General features: G+C 42.5%; 1 protein-coding gene across 1 annotated transcript in view; it reads left to right on the top strand.

The window, feature by feature from the left end:
• ATP10B (ATPase, class V, type 10B) overlaps nucleotides 1-22,159 on the top strand; it is a 95,425-nt gene that overhangs the window by 4,346 nt on the left and 68,920 nt on the right. Inside the window, exon 3 of the mRNA XM_012644798.1 lies at nucleotides 11,313-11,517. Coding sequence (XP_012500252.1) covers nucleotides 11,313-11,517 — 205 coding nt within the window. The remainder of the gene's footprint in view (nucleotides 1-11,312; nucleotides 11,518-22,159) is intronic.

Here is a 22,159-nt window from a genome sequence, read left to right as displayed (position 1 = left end):
TTAAGAAAGCACCATTTTTCTTTTGGCACCAGTACACCATCACTTTTTGTTTTCTACCTTTCTCCTTTGTTGTTTTTTTTTTTCATAGAAGATGCAGAATGCCCAGCCAGGAAGCTGGTTCCTTGGGGAGGAATGCATGTGTGGGCCTTAATGAGCCTGGTCCTGTTCTCCCCGCTCTGCCAGAACATCTTAATATAATGGACCTGTTCTTGGGAATAATCTCGGTGTGTATCAGACCACAGACTCACCTGTGCTGGGAGCTGGCTGGACCAAGGCCAGGCTATTGTTCTGTTCTCAGAGTAGCTTCCAAGGAATATTAAGAAAGCTGAGGTGATAATAATCTCAAAAAAACAGACAGTCCGCCAGCTCACTGGCAGAAAGGACATAAAGAGTTTTCCTGGCAATATTTCCCAAAGTGTATTCAGTAGAATAACAGTGACAAAGAAATGTTCTCTGAAAAAAGATACCCATGGCCACAAAATGTATACCAGCCTTCCTGACTGGTGGCCCATAAAGAAGTAAGGAAAGATACATAGTAAAGAAATCTATTAATCTTTAATTAACTCAGTGTTGCTCTGAACTTACTGGGACTTAGAAATTTTTTTTAATACCTAAGTTTGGGAAATTTTACTTTTTCAAATATAGCAAAACAAGTGGCTACAGGAGCCAGATAGATAATTAAGTGAAATTAACTGAATATTTTTTAAAAGCAATATTACTCATGTACTTATAAATGGCAAACGACGCTTGGTATCAGTGTTGGGACAGTAGGGAATGGTGGGGACTGTGGCAAACTGGGGAGGCACAGCTGGCCACTCAGCGCCTGCTAGTTGTTATCATGTGGAAATATAGGACTAGTGCTGCCAGATTATCTGAGATTTATTGTAGCAACTAGAAATTAATATTTTTATTTTTATTTGAAATAACCTGATTTTAACTGATTTTATGTTAGTTGGTAACTGATGTGATTTTTTTCAAACACTTCAGACCTATTTTATTTGACCTAAGTTTCTATTTTGCCTATGAGCACACTAATTTGCAAACTTTACTTTAAAATATCTTAGAAATCTGGAGTCTCTGCAAAAGAGGGTTCTTCTTTTGAAGTTTGTCCTCAATATGGGAACCTCTTTACACATCTACATGTGCTAATTCTCAAAGGGGAAAAGAAAGATATTTCTGGTATTCCTCTTCGAAGGTTAAGAAAGCTTATACTTTAGATCCTCCTCACATCTCAGTGGCCCCCAGTTGGTCACTTGCCCATCCCTGAACCAATTCCTAGGGGGAGGGGATGGGATTGTGCTAATTAGGTTATACCTGAGCCACAATCCCCACCCATAGAGCTCAGCAAGAAGTAAGCTTCCCTGAAAGCATATGGGCCATTCAGGGAAGATGTAAAATCCAATGGAAAAATGAGATAGTTTCCAAGGGGGAAGGGGGAACAGATGTTGGAGAGGCCACCTCCATGTCCTCAACACTAAAATCTTAAAATATTTTTGAGCCTTGACTACTTGTAAATTGGTTTCCACATATTAACAGGAATATACACACTTTGGGACATACTATACTATATGTCCCTGAAGTTCTTCCAACTCATTGATTCTATAAAAGACCCCAGCATAGGAAGCTGGGAAATTCTAGATAAGCAAAGTTATTATCTTAACTGATTGATGCTAAAGGGCATGTCCTCTTGCCACATATCAGTGACACATGACGGATATCAGCAAAGAATACAAGATCTGAGAGGACAATTTTTTTTTTCTGAGAAGTAACACAAAAGCTTATATCTCACACACTGGCTTTATCCATTTCATCTCAGATTTACGCATTTGAAAAACTGATGCTCTTTGTTTTTCATTTGTATGCAATTGAGTACTAGAGCCCTAAGAGTTTTGCTCCTGTCCTAATCCCATGCATCATCCAGCCTAGGCTTGTTTATACTGTGAGAAAAATGTCTTTCTGCAAACAGCAGAAGCCTTGTTAACAGAATTACCATCCCATTAGAGCATTTTCTTTTAATATAGCAAGTGTGCTTGTGGTCTAAAGGTGACCCATTAATCAGATTTATGGAATGACTTCAAGGAGAGATTAGCTTCAGAATTGTATTAGTTCAGTTTCTCCCAGGGCTCAGTTTAATGAATCTAGAAACCATACCCAACCAAGACATTTGTATTTTTCCATCCAGCTTAGTAAATTTTCATTTGTATTCGGAAAACATGCAGTATGGAGGGAGGTATGGGAACCAAGGGAAGCCAGGGTTTTGTCCCCATATTATAGTGAAACAAAAGCCTTCCGGAGTTGCAGCAGCCAGTCACTCACTTATTCATCTGTTCAGCAAATATTAATTCAGGACTTAGTGTGTGCACTGCCATGGCAGACCCTGAGTGCCCTGAAGGGACTCTCAGTCCAGGGGTCACGAGGAATTTATAAGCAGCTACAGTGTCCCATGTGCTTTGGTAGCCTACGTTCAAAGGGACACAGGACTGCAGAGGATGCAGCAACTGGTCTGCCACCAAGAAACATCAAGGCTGAGGACAGTCTTCCCTGAAGAGGTGACATTTCGGGAGGGCACGGAAGGAGGAGCCACATTCAGCCAGGCAGAGGGAACACATTTCAGCTCACCGCTTATTCACGTGTCAATGAAAAGTTGCATGTGTGGTTTACGCTGGTGTCAGAAAGACCAGGACCAAGAAATATGAGAAATTTAGGAAAAAAATTACACAGATTAGAATTTTTAAAAATCTGACTTTTTACCAAGACTCGAAGAGTGTCCCTTCTGTAAGTCAGGTGACTACTACAAAGTAAAAATAATTTCCTGTGCTGTGGGAGAACAGCCAGGCCCTGACAACATGGCACTGGGGGCTTGGTCTGCCCTGTGACCTATTCCTATTTTTGTCTATGAGTTGCCTTTCGTGCCTGTGTCCTCAGGAAAACCTGCCGATGAGGAAACCAGAGGTGCCAGTCTTGGCTGTATCACTAATTAACTGTATGACTTAAATGAAGTCACTTAAGCAGTCAGAGCCCCATGTTTTCTCATCTTTAAATAGTAATCATAATCTCTCACTGGTATATTTTGTGAAAAGATGTGCAGATGACACTCAAGAGGGCTTGAAAACAATGGAGCAATGGAAACAAACAATAGAATACAATGCCACAGGAGGGGACGTAAAGCAGTCTCAGCAGTGATCTTCCTGGATGCTTGGCATTGAGAGCTTTGACATGGGACCTCGGCATCTCAGAGCTGCCACTTACCAAATATGTGGCCGCATGTAGTTATTTGATCACTTAAGCCTCCATTTCACCATCTATAAAATGGGGACAATCCTAGCACCCATCTCCCAGAGTCATGTGGATCCAATGAGATCATCCTTGTAAATCGCTTAACTCGGTACCTGCACCAGAAGTAGCGTTAAGTAATATTTTCAAATTTTCAATCATCTCAACTCTAATTTTTTCAATGCCAGTCCCAGCCTGAGCCTTCATCGTTCTTGCTATGTGCCCCACACATACAACAGAGAAGTTGCTAGTTTTATTGGTGAAAGCCAAGGACATTCACTGAGCGTCATTTACCAGTGGACAGGGTTACAATGATTTAAAAGCAAAACCTGTGCTGTGCTCTCTCATTTTTGTCTCCTGTTCTCTGTGTCAGGATTTTAAAACCCAAATTCAGGAAACCTCTCTGGAATCTGGCCCTCTTTCTCCCTGCCTACCCACAGTACACCTGAGCACACCGCCACCAAGATTCAGATTCAGAGATGGGATATAGGTGGTTTCATCTAGCCCAGAGCCTAAGCAGCTTGGTCCAACCCAACTTCTAACACAGAGCGTGCATTAGAATATCATGTTTGTGCAGCTGTAGTAAAGCAGCTATTTGGTTCCCATTCTTCCATTATTTCCTCTGAATAAGAGCTCTCTGAGAAACTCCCAAAAGGAGATGAAGTGACTGACAGTGCAGAATTTAAGCTTTGGCAAAGCCATCCTAAGATCCAAATACAATCATAAACCCACCTTTGCCCTAAGTCTACATCCTGGGTTGCTACAGGTGTTAAATCAGTTGATGTACAAAAAATGCTTAGCTTGGTGCCTGGTATTCAGTAGCACTCAGAAAATGTTAGCTAAAATATTGCTAAGGAGAGTTCTACATCCTTGATGACCAGAAATCACCATGAGCTTGGCCCAAGGGGAGTAAGAATGAATGACCACTGCCGGGAGTTTGGGATGGCATGAGAGAAGATAAACATCTTTAACCATAGAACTTGACTCCAAGCTCTAACAACACAGCAAAATGAGCTTTGGGGAAGACTCTGAAAAATGCACGCCACAGAGACTCATGTGAAGCATGGCTATGAAAAGTGTCACTGGCTGGAGTTTGCAGACCAGCAGACCATTGTGTCCAGCCCCCAGGTCTTTGCTCTGCATTTGGCACCAGCAAAGCGGGCTCCTCTCTGAAGCATCAATTTTGCAAGTGCTGATGCTACTCCCACTGCCTCGCCCTGTGCTCACAGAAGGCCATAAACCATTTGGGCCAATTCCGTTTGTCATTTCAGGAGAGAATGCATTATGTCCTCCCCCAAACTCAATGGGTGGGAGAGTCATAAAACAAGAATTCAAGTGTCCCTGAAGCTCTGCACTCTTGTCACCAGGCATGATTTTTATTTCAGCACGTGAGGATTTATAGGCTCTGTTTTGCTGTTAAGGAGCTCAGAATTCCAAAAGGGGAGGCTCCTGTTCTCAACCCGGCCTCTGCTAGGTTTACATCACCTTCTCTGAGCCCCCATATGCTTTGTGCCACATTCACAAACAGAACCACCAGGCCACATTGAGCCACGACACCCCCACATTGTCACTCGTGTGGCCTTGTAGACACACCCGTGTGACCTTGTGCAAGTTAATCTTTCTGAGCCACAGTTTCCTCATCTATAAAATAGGGATAATAATTATAATAAAAGCTATTTCATTATAAGGCAGCTAAATGCTCATGTAGGTTAAGTTCTGGGTTCATTGTAGGCACCTAGTACATGTAAGCTAATAATACAGGATCATATCATCATTAGAAGGCTCCACTAGGGTGTCCATTATAACAAAAGATAGATTAGATGCCAAAATGTCTAAAGGTTAGGAAAAGCTTTCTTTCGACTGCCTTGTGTTCAAGACAAATCTACCAAGAATCTATAAATAAATATTTACTGGACATGCCCCATGTGCTAGACATCGTACTCAGCCCTATATAGGTACAGAAATACAAGATCCAGGATAATCCCAGCCCTTAGAAAGCTTCTTACATTGTTTAAAATAGAAGATACATGAAACAGTTAGGAAACAGGACAATAACATGCAAGGAAATGTAGCAAAAAGATGTACACCATGGATGTCCCAGTGCCCAGGAATGAAAATAGAAAGGCAGCATTTGGATTTTCAGAGGTTAGAGGAAGAACATTTCGGGCGGCATTGTATGCCTCTGAGTACCCCCAGGCTGCTTCTGCATGACCTGTGGCCATGACCTTGTGGACAACGCCTGTGATTTCTGTGTCCTCTGAAGCATGATGTTTCCATGCCATTGCTGCTTGGTGACACATTCCGTGCTCAGTTCTGCTTTCCATATGTGGCAGCCACACAGTGAAAGAGGTCAGGGTGGGCTATCCCCAGACCTGGGACTTCAACATCCTCCCAGTATAAAGAACTTTCTACTGTACCAATGTTACCCAAATGCACCAGGCCTCACGAGCCTCTGGGTAAGAATTAGGTCTCATTAATAAAAATATCCCAGTGACAATGCCACTCAGCCCCAACCTGCTGACTTGAGACTTCAGTCCTCCCACCCTACTTCTCAAGCCTCCACGGATATATCTGGGATATATCAGATATGGTAAATATCAGTCATGTCCCCCAGTGTATCCAGCCCAGCCAGGGGTGCTGGTCCCCTTCTGCTCCTCTGACCTCAGCTGTTCCCTCCTGGTGCTTCCCTGGGCCCTCCAAGTCTAAACATGCCCTGCCCCCACAATGTGGTCTGCATCAGATAGGCAGAGGCAGGGGGTAAAGAATAGCGACATGGGGAGAACCCAGTGCACCCGCAGCCCTCTGCCCCAGGCCCAGGCTGTCTTTAATGTAACTCCTTCAGCTGCTATTCCATTTCCCAGGGCCAGGTCAGGGGCTGAGGCCTCACTCCTCTCTCTCCCTCCTACTCCCTTTTGCCAGCCTCCTCCTCCAGCCAAGACATCCCACACCTCCTTCCTACCAGCTAATGACAACAGCCTTAGCAGTCTCCTGTTCGCTGTCTCCACGGCAGCCATCCTGTCTGCTGCAAGCCAATAATAACTACAATGACAATAATAGCAGCAGTAAGTGCCATTTGCTGCAAGATTATTAGGCACTTTTCATACACTATTGTAACTCTCACTACAACCTGTAGGTTTATCCCATTTAGTAGATGAATAAACTAGAGAGTGAGAAAGTTAAGCAGGTCCAAGGTCACATTACAAGTACGCAGTAGTTCCAGGTTTCAAATGCAGTTCGCCTGATTCCAGAGCTCTTAACCACTCCGCAGCACTGCCTCTACCTCAACACACCACTGCCCGAACAAGGGGCATCACGAGTATTCCGGAATCAGCCCCCGGGCCCTCGGTTCTCCTCCTGGGAGCCATGAAGAGGGCGAGGCTCCAGCCTGAGCCTTGCTACTGTGCAGCCCGGCAGGGTTACTCCCCTTCTCACAGCCTCAGCTTCCTCGTCTGAATAGTGGGGGTTGAACTGGACAGGTACCAAATCCCCTCCAGCCTGGATTTTAAGAATACACATTTCTGAGAATTTGTCTCAGTAGCCAGAGTTTTCAGTCTACTGAATTTGGATCCCTCTTTTCTGGGCTTGGGTGAATGGTTCGGATTTTAGAGTTTCTTGTGTTTGCAGGGTTTGTGTGCCTGGGTTCAAGCCATAAAAGGTAATCATGATCATAAAATAGCATGAAGAAGAAAAGAGGCCTGCAGAGTGGTGGTTAGCTCTCACCAGAACAAGAGCAATCGTTGTTTTCATGGTTATCGTTATCATAAAAGCTTGCATTTATTGAGTACTTACTAAGTGGAAAGTCCTGAGCTCAGTTCCTTACAGGCGTCATAACACCAATCCTTTCAACAACGCTCTGAGGCAAGTGCACTTACTGCCTTCAACTAACAGATGAAGAAACAGAGGTTCTGAGAGGTTACGTGATTTGCCCCAGGTCACACAGGTCGTAAGCTGGGAACCTGGGATTCCAACCTTCTCTTAATCCCTGCACTGCTCTCATTCTCTGGGGCATTCCACTCCCTGCCCCCTCCCCCCCAATCCCCACCATCCAGGCTAGGACACTGGGCACTCCGGGCCTGGCATTCCGGCCTCCTGAAGGACAGCGCAGGTGAATAGCAAGTACCACAGGACAACTACCCCTCCTGACAAATCTCCTCTACTCTAGTGCCCTGAAATTCTTTTCATGAAACCCAGATACTTGAGAAATGCTGCCTTAAGCATCCTCTCCTCCTTCGTTTCCCCTCTTTCACCTGCTCCCCCACGGCATCCAGTCAGCTTCAAACCTCTCTTGCTGTTTGTTTACCTCTTAATAAGCCCTATCTCCTCTCGGAAAGCCGTTTAGCGCTGCACCACTTAATTTCTCCTCCAGGCGGAATCTGCCAGATGGAGCCTTCTTCCCAAGCCATGTTGATTTGTCTTATTTTTAAACAGCAGTAAACATCGCATGACACTGAAACAGCAGTCGGTTCCCAGGTGTGGACTCACTGAGCAGGGGGACAATCCAGAGTGTGTGGACGCGTCCACCTGGGGCAGCTGTTCCAAACAGGCTGAATTAATGGGGGAATGACTTCCCCAGGCGGCTCCTGGCCAGCTGCCGGTCGCGTCTGCGTGTCGCTCAGTGCAGGAGCACGCTGCTTTTCCGCTTCAGCTGGATTCAGCCAGTCATCACCTCCCCAGGCTCCACCCCCTTGGGTTATGCATCCCTGGCTTTTCCGCAGACATGCTTTTGACAGTTGAGCAGACAAGTGGACCCCAAAGAATCGAGAGACCAGCACAAAGTGACCCAGTACAAGAAGGAAATGTCCCTGAGGCCTCCATGTTTTATCCCTAAAATCCCTATAAAATTTCCTCTGATTCCATAACATAACTATGTTTAGGTTACTATCAATGTCATTCTTCAAATTTTGTACCAGGTGAATTATTAAACTATGTGCCCCCCAAAAAATCTTTTTTTAAAACAAACACACCAAAATGATGTTGACCCCATAGCTTCAGTATTTCTGGACACCCAGCAGGGTATCCTGGACGTCTGTGTGCTTCTGTGTGAGGAGCACAGCCCTGAAGACGGACAGTCTGTCTCGGGGAGGGCAGGCCCATGACAGGGACTGAGAATGTTCCTTTACTGCTGCATGTCATCCTGAAAAAGAGAGGATTACATCTAAAGGAAACACAGGCAATTATTACCAGCATGGCAGTGACCTCCCTGGGATCCAAGAAATAATATTAATATAAAAGAGACAGAGTCTAGTCTGCCTCACAGCTTGTGGGTGGCTCCATTGACCTTGTGATCCTACATCATAATGGGATTCGACAAGACAATGATCCAGCTCAACTCACAGAAGGGATTGTTCATAAAAATACATACGCCATAAGCTCATCTCCATAGCTCTCCACCTTCCAGCACCTTCATAACCCACATCCCATAATAAGCAATGGCATCTTTTATTAGAAAGGGGAAGAATGAGACTCTCACCTTCTTGTCTTTGAGATGCCTGTGTATGCAGGTACTAGCCGACTAACATTTGCCAAAACCTTCAGAACCAATGTGCTCTGGACGTGTTGGCAATTAGGATATTGCTCAAAGGTGTTCTCTCCCTAAATCCAATCTCAAATACTAGGTAGAATGCTGAGATTGTAGCAAGCAACTGATATCCTATGTTCCCAAAAGCATTATCCAATGGGACACAAAAGCCAAAGGAGGAAAAGAAGGCGAAATGCAGACAAGATGAGTAATAATGCCTTGATCCTTGGGGGAATTTTGCTGTCATATTTAATATTCTCTTTTTTAAAAGCACTCTCTCAAAAAGAAAAAATAAAACAATAGAAAATCAGTCCCTCCTTCACTCTATGAGATTCCTTTTCTCATAGTGCGTACGAACCATGCCAGTGTCAGAGCCTTGTGCTTGGATGGGTAGCAAGCATTCTCAGGGCTGCTTTGAAGGAAAAAAAAAATCATTCCAGCAGAGAGACCATAAAGCATTTGAAAGTTACAACAGCAATCTTGGTGGAGGAATATTCACCCTAAATATACACATAAACAAATGTATTTCCAAAATGACACAGGGAAACAAATCTGGGGTGACTGCCCCTATTCTTCATGTAAAAAGACAGAGATTGGGCAGACCAGAAGCACAGAATGACTGATTGAGTGAAAAGTGCTTGGAAATCTGTTATGTGCTTTTGAACACAAGGAAGAATTATTACCAAAATGCTACAGATGCGTTTTCTCCAAAATTCTCAGAAGTGGTCTCAATAGCTGTGTGGATAATATTGTCCATGGATTCATTTAGCTGTGGCTGCTGCACTGAGCACCCAGAGCCATGGGCACTGCCACGGAATTCTGTGGTTCTTCCGTGTCACAAGGCTGCTCCCCAGTTCTCATGTCCCTGTTTATTTTATAGACTCTGATCGGGTCTTCCCTTGGCCTTGCAAATGGAAGCACCTTTATTTCAGGGGGCTGGGGGAGTCCTCTGGGAGGAAATTTTATGACCAGGAAGATGGGATCTTTGGAAGACTTGTCTGGGGATCTCCAGAGGGTCCGCGGGAAGGGAGGAAGATACCAAACCCCACATCCCCCTCAGGGACTTTCGTGAAGTCAAAGCAGAAAAGTGGAATTCTATTCACATCTCTTTCTCTGTGGCAGAGTGGACTTGTCATGCCCAGGGCAGCTCAGATTCCAACAGAAACAATAATATGCCCAGAGGCATCCGTGGAGAAGCACAGCACAGGGAAGCCTGCCTCTCCAGCCAGCTGGGCTCAGTTGAAAAGACCACATGTGGAATACTGGTTTGGTTCTGAATCCCACATATACAGAGGGACGTTTCCTAATACAGACTTAGAAGACCCCAAACCTTCAGGACAGATCTGGAGACTGTGTCATGCAAGAAATAAATGAGGGCACGTGGAAAGTTACATTTGGCTTGACATGTCCAAAGCCTTCATGGAACACCTGATGAATGCCTTAAAATATTTAAAGAATGACCATATTAGCCAGAAGAGCAGAACCATTTAAACATTTGGCCAGGGAGAAGGAAGACTTCCTGAAATGAGAGCTCTTTGAAAACGGAAAGCATTGCCTTGGGAAGTAAGGCGTTTCTTTGCTGGAAGTGGAAAAGCTGAGGCTATGATACCACCTGAGGGGAGGTAGTGTACCTGAGTAGTGAAAACTGTGGGCGTTGGTGTCAAGCTGGACGCAGGCTCAGGTCCCAGCTCTGTTTTTGTGAGACGTAGGAAATTGTTTTTTGACCCTCAATTTCCTCATTTGTGAAAAAGGTATGATAATATCCACTCCTGTGGGTTATTTTATGCAAGTAAATGAAATGTTAATTAACACTAGTGCTTGGCAGGTAAGAAACAGTAAATTTGCTAACGTTGCTGCCACTGTTATTATCTCAGCTTGATAAACTGGATGGGAAGATAAAATACCTAATTTCCTCAGATTTCTTCGGCCTCTGATTCTACAGTTACTGTGGATCCCCCTCCACCAACATTCCTCGTGCCTTCTTCCTAATTCCCTGACTGTCCAGATGTTTCTGTTTTAGCTCCAGGCCAGGTCTTCCTAGACAATGGTGATATCCTCACCTTTCCTATTGCCACTCTTCTCCCCATAATCAAAAACAATCTTGCCTCTATCCCAGTTCCTTGAAACCCTGCTTTCTTTGGGGATAACTGGCTATTCTAGTAAATAATGCATATTAAGAGTACCACGTTAATACGACAGTGCAGTTACCTTCCTCTTTTAGATGTTTCTCCTGCTAAGAAGCAAGGGCTGAACACAGGACCTGACCAAGACCTGGCGGTCAATCAAAATTCTAAATGATCCTGAGGACAGCTCTTTTTCTAGCAGGATTCTATAGCTCATGCCTAGCTGCACTAGATAGATCATGATGGTGGTCTTCGGGGGCAAGGTAGAATACAGGACAGTCTCATGACGGGCTGACTTGGATGATATTAAGGTTCAGGTGGGACCTTCCTCTATTCACCCATTAATTTTCTGAGGAAACTTAAAGCTCACTCAGACCCCTGTCTTTCTCCCACTCAAGGAAAGAGCAGAGCTACGTGAAGAAGTGTTGGAAGGACGTGCGCGTGGGAGACTTCATCCAAGTGCAGTGCAACGAGATCATCCCAGCAGACATACTCCTCCTCTTTTCCTCGGACCCCAGCGGGATATGCCACCTGGAAACTGCCAACTTGGATGGAGAGACGAACCTCAAACAGAGGCGTGTTGTGAAGGGCTTCTCACAGCAGGTAGGGCTCTTTCTAAGGTCTTCAACTGCGAAGGCAAGGGGAGGAAGCAAGTCAACTCCACTGGTAAATTTGACTTAATTAACCTGGTGGGTAGAGGGGAAAGTAGTGGGTGCTTCCTGTCCCAGGCACTTTAGATACATTTAGTCTTCCCAGGAGCCCCCTGAGATGTTATTATCCCCATATTGCAGATGAGGAAACTGAGGCTTAGAAAAGTTAAATAACCTGCTGAAGACCTGAGGGTTTCTAAATGGAGACCCACTCGGTTCAACTAAGAAAATTATACTCTCTGTTCTAAACCAAGGAGTTCAATCTGTTCAATCACCCTAGGGACCACCCCCTTTCTGCACTCGTCCCATCCCAGGTCTGGTACTTCTCTCTCCATGAATCCTTTCTAATACTCCTCTGACCCCTCCTAAACTGCAGCAAGGTGTGATTAACTAGTTTTCTATTTCCGTGTGCCTTAGCACCTCAACAGTGTGTAAACATGATCATTGACACTTTTGTTTGATCCCCACCCTTGCGTAAACAGTATCTGAGAGCTCATGGAGAAATCATTACAGTTTGGTGGCTAAGAGCTCAGGCTCTGGGGTCTGACACAGCTGGGGTCAAAGCCCAACTCCCACCACTGATCAGCTGTCTTACCTCGGGCAAGTTATTAGTTCCCTCATCTGGAAAATGGGGGCAAACATGGCACCCTCTCCATCGGGTAGTTTTGAAGACTGAATGATAGGTACATGAATGCTTAGCATGAAGGCAGGCATGTTGCAAGAGACCAGGAAGTAGTTAGTATTAAGAGCAGTGGCTTTTGTAGGCAATATGTGTTGACTGAATGATGTGTGATATTCCAATTTGCAATTAAAATTCCCCTTGGAAGTGTTGATTTCCAATATGGTGTCTTTCTCTAAACATGGAAAAGAGTAAAATTCTGCCACCTTTCTTCATTCTGCCAGACTTTAGCTGAGGAGAAACTGAATGAGTCAGGGTATTTAGGAGAAAGAAGGCACATGCTTCATTCCTCAGAGATTTTCATGAGCTGGAGTTCAGTTTCCTAGACTGAAACTTCCCAAAAGCAGACAGCTCATGCTACCTCACCCTGTACTGCCTCTCTTCTCAAAAGACCCTTTTTGTATGAATGACTCAGTCCTCAGTTCTCTCATCCTTCCAATGGGAATAATAATGCTATCCCATAGTTGCGCTGTGAAATTCATATGGGATAAGGAAAACAAAGAACAAAATACAGGGTTTGGTACATAGCAGATACACAATAAATGGGAACCGTTGCTGCCGCAGGGGCTGCAGCGCCACCCACCACTGGAAACAGAAACCGCCATCACACCCTGCCGTCGCCAGCATGGCCCCCAGTCTCCAGGCTCTGAGTCAGTCCCTGAGCAGGGCCTGGCCTCTGAGTTTTCTCTCCTTTGTTTGTCACGACTATAGTCGCTGCATCACCCTGGTGTTCGCGAGAAGGCAGGGCGAGATCTAGTCGAAGTTCACAAAGTCATTCTAGACAAGCAATAACAGTCTATTCCTGGGCTCTGGGCCCTGTGGCCTGCCCTTTGGGCCACAGGTCTTCAGATCTTTTGAACTGTGACTCACAACGAGAAATACATATCACACACACACACGTGCATGTGTGTGACAGTGTGTGAGACTGGCGCCTTAGCCTTACCACCTGCAAGGCACCCTGAGACTTTCTGTTCTGTTTCTCTTTTGTTTAAAGTTCTAGGAGCAGGGAAGCTTGTATTTGCTGACAAATCTCCCCTTCAGCCTCCCCCCACCGACATCCTCATTCAATCCTGCATCATTTTTACTCTCTCGGGCAGTCATTCCAGTGCTGTTGCATTTCAACCAGTGACTTTTCTTTCTGTCTTTGGCAGCAGCTCCCAAGCTGTTTCTTGAATATTAATTAGTCAGGTAGTTTGGGATTTAACTGGAAGGAAGAGTCAGACAAAAGGGTCATTCACAATCCAGCGCAATAGACCAGCCAATTTAATAAGTCTCTCGAACTCTGACCCCGAATTCTCACAGGGTACTGGGTGTAATGATTTAAAAAATAAAAATAAAAAAGAGGTAAATGTATATGTGAAAGGAAGGAGGTTTATTTGAGCTCAAAGTTTTTCAAAGTTCTCTGTTCTATTCTGTCGCAGTTCTTGATTTTCTCCCTCATTTTTTCCAGTGTGTTTTTCCATTTCAATAATAATAGTAAACTTTTGAGCGCATACCAAGGGCTTTGATGGTCATCTCATTTGTCCTCACAACAACCCAGTGAGATGGGTACTATTATTGTCTCCATTTTACACATAAGAAAACTGGGGCATAGAGAGGTCTTGCAGCTTACCCAGAGTCTTGAACCGGGAAATGCTGGAGCCGGGATTCGAAGCCGGCTTTGCCCTTGAAGTCCGCAGTAGCTCATCTCCCCGGCCCTTGGACTGTTTCCTTGAGTTTGCCAAGAAACGCTTACTTTCGAAAGCATGCATTTATCATTTTCAATATTCTCGCCACATACATGTAGCAGGTGGCAGGAGGAATAAAAGTGGGCCCAGCCCACTCCCCGGGGCGGGAATCGTGACTGCTCTTTGCTCCGCTGCTTCCCACCTGTATGTTCGGTGCAAACACATTTCTGAATGCGGGTGGAACTCACTTCTGGCTAACTCTATACCACAGAATTTCCCAAATGTGTTGAGCAAAAATGTTGATGAGAGTTGCAAGAAATATAAACGCAAGGCCATATAAGATCAGAAGACAATAAACTATGAGTTTTTAAATACTGTGTACTGTAGAACTTCTCTGATACTTTAATAAGCCCCAAGGAGGAGAAGCGGCAGGTACTAGTATGTAGCATTTCTAAATATTTAAGCACAGACACCTTTTATTCCAAGGAACATACCCCAGAAATACTGCAGGAGGGGTGCGATCACCACTTAGGGATTTTCTGCAAATACATTACAGGTGTTTAGAGTGTATCATCATAACCACTGGGGAAGTCTTTTAAAAATATACATGCATCCTTCCCTATAACCACCACTAAATTATGATTCACCAGGACTGAGTACGGACCTCATCCTACATATTTTGATGACCCCTTAGATGACCTTGGGATGAACTTACCACCACCTCCTTGAAAATCCTTCACAACAAAAGGAAGGCAGCATCTCAAGTACTTCCAAAATCCCACTTATCATATTGAGAACAAAACTACCATCTACATGCCTCTTACTTGTGGCCAGAGCTGTGGCATGCATTTTCTCTTTTAGACCTGACAACCACCTTGAGAGGTGAGCATTATTGTCCCCATTTTACAGATGAAAACTCTGAGGCCGAGAAAAGGCAAATCTCACTGTCTCAGAGAAGATTTTGAACCCCTACCAATATGGTTTGTTTGGAAGTTTAATGTCTTAAATAATAAGTATTAATGGCTTTTGTTAATTTATTCTCCATCTGAATCACTATTGTCTGTGAGACCTTCACCTCGTTAAAAGGTTTTTACTAACCACAAAGATTTCTAGAAACTTCCCAGCCACACATACACCCACATTCATTTTCACTATTTGTGGATGATGAGAGATTACTATATTCTGTTAATACAAAGTCAGCAAGATGTACTTTGTCCCAGGTCCTTGGATCAACATTTCTCAAGGTAGACTCTGCCTAACACTTATCCCAAGAGACAGTTCTTGGAAAACATGGGCAAGTCAGATTGGAAAGCTTGTGAGCTGTGGACCCCTCTTGAAAGTTCCAATGTTCATTAACATATTAAGGTCTCTGAGAAGGCCTGGAGCCAATAGATCTGTTAAACTTTCTTTGACCCTGAGCTCTCCAAACTTATTTAACCTCAGAATTACTTTTTCCACACAAATATTATTAACATTCCCATGGAACTTTTGGGGAAATATTAACCTGGATTATGGTACAGAGAAGCCGACAATTCTCATGGCTTAGGCAGTTCATTCTTCTCTTTCCTGTTCAGGTTCAAATGAAATTATAAACATGAATGGGCTTCTTAAAAGAATCTTCCTCCAATGACATTACAGATTATTCTCAAGGTTGCTAAGGAGTTCAAAATTTTTTTATCAGAATTCATTTTGGACCAACTTTTTTTTTTAATCAATTGAAGCTTTTAACTCAATGGGCCCTCTTTGAATTTATAAAATTATTGACCTTTTTTGTTTAAATATTCCTTCTCATTTCCCATTGCTAAGAAAAGGAGATATTCAAAATTAGGAGGTATTCAAAATTAGGATTATACTAAAGTCCACCCAGCTGGCAAGAGGACTTTATTAGAGAATTAAATTGTATGGTTTTCTCTTTGGTAACATTCTGATACCTGAAACGACTTCTTTAAAGGGGTTTAACCTAGGGATTTAACACCTGAAAAGGAGTATGTGCCATTCACTTTGATAAATGGAACAGTTACCAAAGCCAAAGAGTCAGAAATGAGTTCTTGCAATTAGTATTTCAGATCAAACATGTTCTGGTTATCTATTATCCAAATCATTGAAGCCTAAGTCCTGCTGTCAGATCATATTCCAGTGCCACCCGGGAACTTGCTACGCCAAGTGTGACCTGTGGACTAGCAGCTGCAGTCAGCATCACCTGACAGCTCATCAGACACGTGGAATCTCAGGCCCCACCCCAGACTGAACCAGAATCTGCATTTTAACAAGACCCACAGCCATCCATGGGCACATTAAAGTTTGAAAAGCACTGGCCTTGGCCATCCCTGATGACTGTAATCATCGTGTTTATCTGTTCATTGCTCAAGTTAATTCTTCATGGAGTCTCCCTTTAGACTGACTTGCTTTCCACCGGTGGTTAGTGCTAATAAGCCATTTGCTCGGTTAGGAACAGCGGTGGTAGTTTGGATCCTCTGCGGTGAAAAGTGTGCACTGATTTAACGTATCTAGACAAGGGAGCATTTTGCTGACAAAGAGTTGAAGTCTGGTAGAGAGAAATTTATCACCATCCCAGTTCAGTAATGACAAGCCTCAAATGAAGCAAAAGGTAGCTGCCTGGCCTCTAACCTTGCCCGCCCTTGAGAACCAGAGAAAAGTCCTCTTTTCTGGTAGATTTGTAATGGGACCTGCTCCAGACAGGTTGTTCCAAATTTCCTTTAAGAATGATACTTAGTGCTTTCTACCTGTTGATCGCGGCTTAAATGTTGAACACAGATTACATTTTCTAGGATTCTTTTAAAATAGGGCTACGTAACAATATATAATAATAAGTAATAACAATAGATAACTGCATTGAGCACCAACTATGTGCCATAGGCAGTTCTTCTAAGAGTTCTATACCTATTATCTCTTTCTATTCCTCACAAATAACCCTGCGAAATAGGTGCTTTTATTATCCCATTTGACAAATGAGGCAAGAGCAGTTAAGTAACCCGGTTACTAGGTTGACTGAGCTAAGATTTAAACTCAGGCAGAGTTGGGTTGTGGTTTTTTTGTTTCTTTTGTTTTGTTTTTTACTTTTTATTAGGGAAATTCTTAAGTATGTACAAAACTACAGAAAATAATATGACAAATTTTTATAAACTCATCACCTAATTTCAACAATCGACTTACGACCAATCTTGTTTTATCTATGTCCCCACACTCTGCTGTCTGCAAATTATTTTGAATTTGAATTATTTTGAATATCACATTTCATCTGTAAATATTTCAATGTGGATCTCTAAAGGATAGGATCTTTAAAAGATATATAATTATACCATTATCATACCTTAAAAGTTAGCAATAATTCCTTGATATCAACTAAAAGTCAGTGACCAATATTTTCCAGTTTGTTCGAATGAAGATCCAAATAAGTCCAAATACTGAGATTAGTTTCATTAATCTCTTTTACTCTATAGGTTCCCCATTTAGCTTTCTCGTTTTAAATGCATATTTAGTTTTTGTTGCTTAATGAACCAGATTGTTTGCCCTGTAAAATTTCCCATAGTCTGGATTGTGCTATTGCATTGTCTCCCTGTGGTATCATTTAAGATGTTTCCCTGACCACTATATTTCTACAGATTGGTGTAGGAGCTAGTGCTGAAATCAGATTTGGTGTTTGTGCATGTGCATGCCAATGTTACATCACAGGAAATACCATGTACTACTGTCTTGAGGCACAACGTCTGACTGTTTTTCTTCGGTGTTAATAATCATTTATGATGGTTGTTTATTTTTTTTATGATGGTCATTAAGATCGATTAATTCAATGGGATTTACAAACTGCTGATATTCTAATTCATTTTTAAAGAAAAAATTCCCCTCACTATTTGGTTCTTCTGAGGTTTCCTCTAGAAAATACAGGGTAAGTGTTTGTTTCTTTCCTTTTATTTATCAGTTTTCAAAATAATGAGTTGGTTTCTCTAGCATCCTATGAAAGTGCCCAGTGAGTTTTTCTTTTTAGCATCAATATGAACTCCCAGATTTAAACATATCTGATGTATGTGAAATGAGTGCAGTTGTTATCTTTCCTGCTTACTCTGTCTCTAGCCAGTGGGAACTTCTCAAAAAGAGGCAGCTCCTTAGTTCTTTCGATGACCTCAGTAGTTTTTGACAGATCTGGTTCCTTTTAATAGGAAATGATATTTAGAAACCATAATAAGTACATGCTAGAGGTGTTCATTGCTATTGGGTTGACCATTATTTCTATGCCATTTAAATGAACAAAACTAGGACTTTTTTAAAGATTAAATGCATTAGAATTCATGCTGATATTTCAATTCCAATTTAGGACTAGAGGTTTTTACTCCACCTCATCAATATTAAATATGTAAGTCCTTCTCCCACATCAGGCAAAGTCCTTAACCACTGTGCTACACCATCTCCTTTTGATATTTGACACTTACAGGAATTTTTTGAGGTAGAAAATCAAGGAACTAACAACATTTTAGAGATAAGGAAACAATTTCAGAGAGATTGAATTTGTCAAAAATTTCCCAGATAATGTGGTGTTGAGCCCAAATGAGAATGCAATTCTAACATACCTTATTATTTTTCCCATCACTAAAGTAATTCTTACATGCCTTTATGTGTATTTTTTATTTCTCAAATGGATACAATTTTCCTATATATGAAAATACTAAAGCTATGTAAGTTTTAGGTTATAATTATTTATAATAATAATAACAGTCACAAAAAAAAAAAAAATAACAATCACAATGGAGTGACCCTGTGAAAAACTGTTACATTTCTTTTTTTACAGACTTCTGGCTTCCTTTTGGTGACCTCCTCCAGGCCTTCTACTAGGGTGTACACACACACACACACACACACACACACACACCAGACCCACACACACAACATCCACTCTTCCCAATGTTTAGCATTATTTTCACACTTCCATTAAAACATCTTTTTTCCATTTTTATCCCTTCAGGGCCTTATAAGAAAGCTCTGCTAGGTTATGTGAAAGATGTACTCATGCTAAGGTGTTAATAATGGATGATAGCTTAAAGTTTTTCTCCTTCCTACTACCTTGATATCCCAAGATAACATATTTATATTTCAATATTGGCATTCACCACCTTAAGCTCTAAGGATAATTGTGAGTATTTAATGTCAATGTGGAAAATATTTGGTGTTTCAAATGAGAACCATATCAGTCTAATACAGTATATGGATTAGTCAAAGCTCTTGGTTGCATGTAACAGAACCCTGATTCAAAGTAGCTCGGACAAAAAGGGAACTTATTGGAAGAATTCATGGGCCTTAGGGTCATGTGGAACAAGGAATTCAGAATCCATGAGTACAACGTTCATCTCTTGTCTTTGTTTCTCATTTCATTTGGCTTCGATCTCTCAAACCAGCTTCCTCCATGTGGAAGGAAACACGGCACCAATAGTACTTGTCTTGCAGCTTAACTTCAGAGAGGGACTAGCAACCTTCCCACATGGCCAGATTGAAAAGCATCCCAGGGAAAGTACGCACTCCTACAGCAATTAATTCTGGCCAGAAGGGAAGCATTCCGTGATTGTCATCATCCACATGAACTTTAACTTCATGGACAAAATTGGTCTATGGGGTAGGAGAGTTCTGAGCAGCACAGCAAGAAATATTCATTACATCTATTACACATCAGGGGTATATAAGCCTGACTTACACGTGACCACAATCATCCATCCTTGAAGAGAGGGATACCCTCGTCCTCTGTCCTATGGTCCTAGTGCTCTCCCTCTCCCCTGCCTGGCCTTGCTCTGCCAGGGCAACGCTCTGTACAGTGTACCCAGAGGGGATCACTGCTTTCTCTGTGCTCCCATGCGCTTTGTTCTAGCCACTCTCAGCTAGTATAGTTCATGCAATAAATTCACTTATTCAACCAGCATCTGGTGAGGTCCTCCTCCAGATACTGTGCTAGGATTTGTGTTATTGCTGTTTATCAACAGAGGTGACACATTATAATCATATCTTCTGTGAACAACTTAACATAGTTTCTCAAACCAGAATTCATACTCTCTTCTTTGTGACCTCTTCTGCCGAAAACATGAGCTACAAAACATTGGATCTCATATCATTTTCTTGTATCTCTGTTATCCACAGCCAGAAAAAAATTTATATAGAAAAGATTTGTCCATGCAACACTCCCTGAAGTCACCACTGTCCATCTGGTGGCACCCACCCATATTTCAGGCATCATGCCACTCACTCATTCATTCATCAAATATGTATTGAAGGCCTTCTATGTGCCCGATGCTATAGCTCAGGAATAAACAAGAGAGATTCAGGCTGTGAATGTATACTCTAACAGGGAATTACACAAGCGATCATCAACAAACAATTCCATCGACAATTAATTTTAGAAATGGCAGAAGAAATCATCCTTTTCGTGTTTGCATGGCATGCCAAACTCATGCCTTATATGTTAGAGAAATTCCATAGCAAGATCTCAAGATTACATTTAGTATGCAGAGAAATTGTTGGATGGAAGTATTCCAGGTGGGGGAAGAGCAGGGAAAAGACTATACAGAAGTCTGTTTGGGGATCAGCAAGAAGCCTGAGGAGGTGTGTGCATGGTTTTCAATGTTTAAACAAGTGCCAGTTATTTGTTCAGGGGGTGATGACATACACAACTTATCAACTGCTCAGAATGTTGAATTCTGCCTCTCCTGTACTTGTAACTGGGCTTTTCACAGAAGCACAAATCTTCCTATCAAATTTCTATTGCTATTGTCATGCTTAGCTATTGGCTTTGGTACCAGGAGGAATTAGTTACCTATCTATGTACACTTTGCAAATAGTAAACATTTATTATAATAAAATAAAAATAAGTTTATACTGGTCCCAAAAAAAAGATTACATTAAGTCATCCCTATGGAGAAACAGAGTATTTTTCACTTGATGAAAGAGAATTTAGACTGTAAGGAATCCTTAAGACAGAGTCTTCCCCACAGCGCCCTCCAGCCCCGATCAATGTGCTTTTGTGGGAGATTCACCGGAGCAGGCAGGGAACTCTGGGGTGATTGAAAATGCAGACCATTTCCTCACCCAGACCCACAGGAAAGTCACTGCCAGTCACTCCCTTGTGGGTTGTCTTGAAAAGAACCCCCACCTACAAGGAAGCACAAAGGTTATCAAGTGCTGGTCACTGTCATTAGTTTTCAGATAGGAGATTCTCAGAAATCTGGGGGTTGCTTAATTTGTATGCCAGGAAGAAAACCTCAATCACCTAGATCAGCAGCTAGGGTGTGAAGAACATTTGCTTTCACCCTTTAGACAAACTGGTAAACTCAAAAACAAAAACAAACAAACAAAAATCTTTAAACAGTATCCTTATGAGTCTGTAGCACACCCCCAGTGTGCCTTCCCCGGTCAGCACGGTTTGCCTACCTCTAACCCCTGCTCCTCGGCCTGGCCCAGGTGAGCAGTCCCCACCAGAGGGTCATGGTGGCTGCTTTGCCATCCCCATCCCCAGGCGGTGGTGGTTCTCCTTTCTAGTCCTCTACCCTGACGATCATGTAGGAACAGACTCTGAGAGTTGCACGGAAGCATGGTGATCACTGGTCCAGCTCTTCTTTTCCACAAATATTCTTGGCTCCTATAAAATCTCAATAAGTAAATGTGTTCTGTGTTTGAGGAAAGAGTTTAGCTGTTTCTCTTTCTTCAATCAACAAAATCTTTTTTGAATGCCAGAGGGGTTTCAAAATGGTCTAAGATGTGCTTCCTGTCCTCTAAGAACTTAGGAATAGGGTCCCTTTTTTTTTTAGCACAAAGACTTTATGACTATCAAAAAAAAGTGGTTGTCCTTTCAGTGTTCATTTTTAAGAAAATACATTCAAACAAAAAGCTACTGTAAATTTAGTAACTTTTTAAATGAATTTTTCAAGTATTAATCTCAAGAATTCCTACAGAAATTTGAAAACTAGTGGTACGTGTGTGTGTGAGACTTATCTTTATTCTGTCTACAGATAGCATTTTGGTGCCTATAAGAGGATTTGTAGACAAGTTGCAATAGCTTCATCTGCCAGTTGGGAACCACTGGTTGACAAAAACAGCTTGGTAGCAGGAATTAGTTGATGGTCTCATTTTCTCTTTTCCTTCCTTGAATCATTTCACTCAAGTCAAAGTCCCACAGTGGGTGAGTCTAATGGGTGGGGCATCTAGACACAGTACTTTCCCAAAAGGAAGTCAGAAGGCTGTTATACAAGAAGGCT

The sequence above is a fragment of the Propithecus coquereli genome, unplaced genomic scaffold, assembly GCF_000956105.1.
Source record: "Propithecus coquereli isolate 6110/MARCELLA unplaced genomic scaffold, Pcoq_1.0 Scaffold220, whole genome shotgun sequence".
Lineage (NCBI taxonomy): Eukaryota > Metazoa > Chordata > Mammalia > Primates > Indriidae > Propithecus > Propithecus coquereli.
This window is presented reverse-complemented; position numbering and strand designations above follow the sequence as displayed.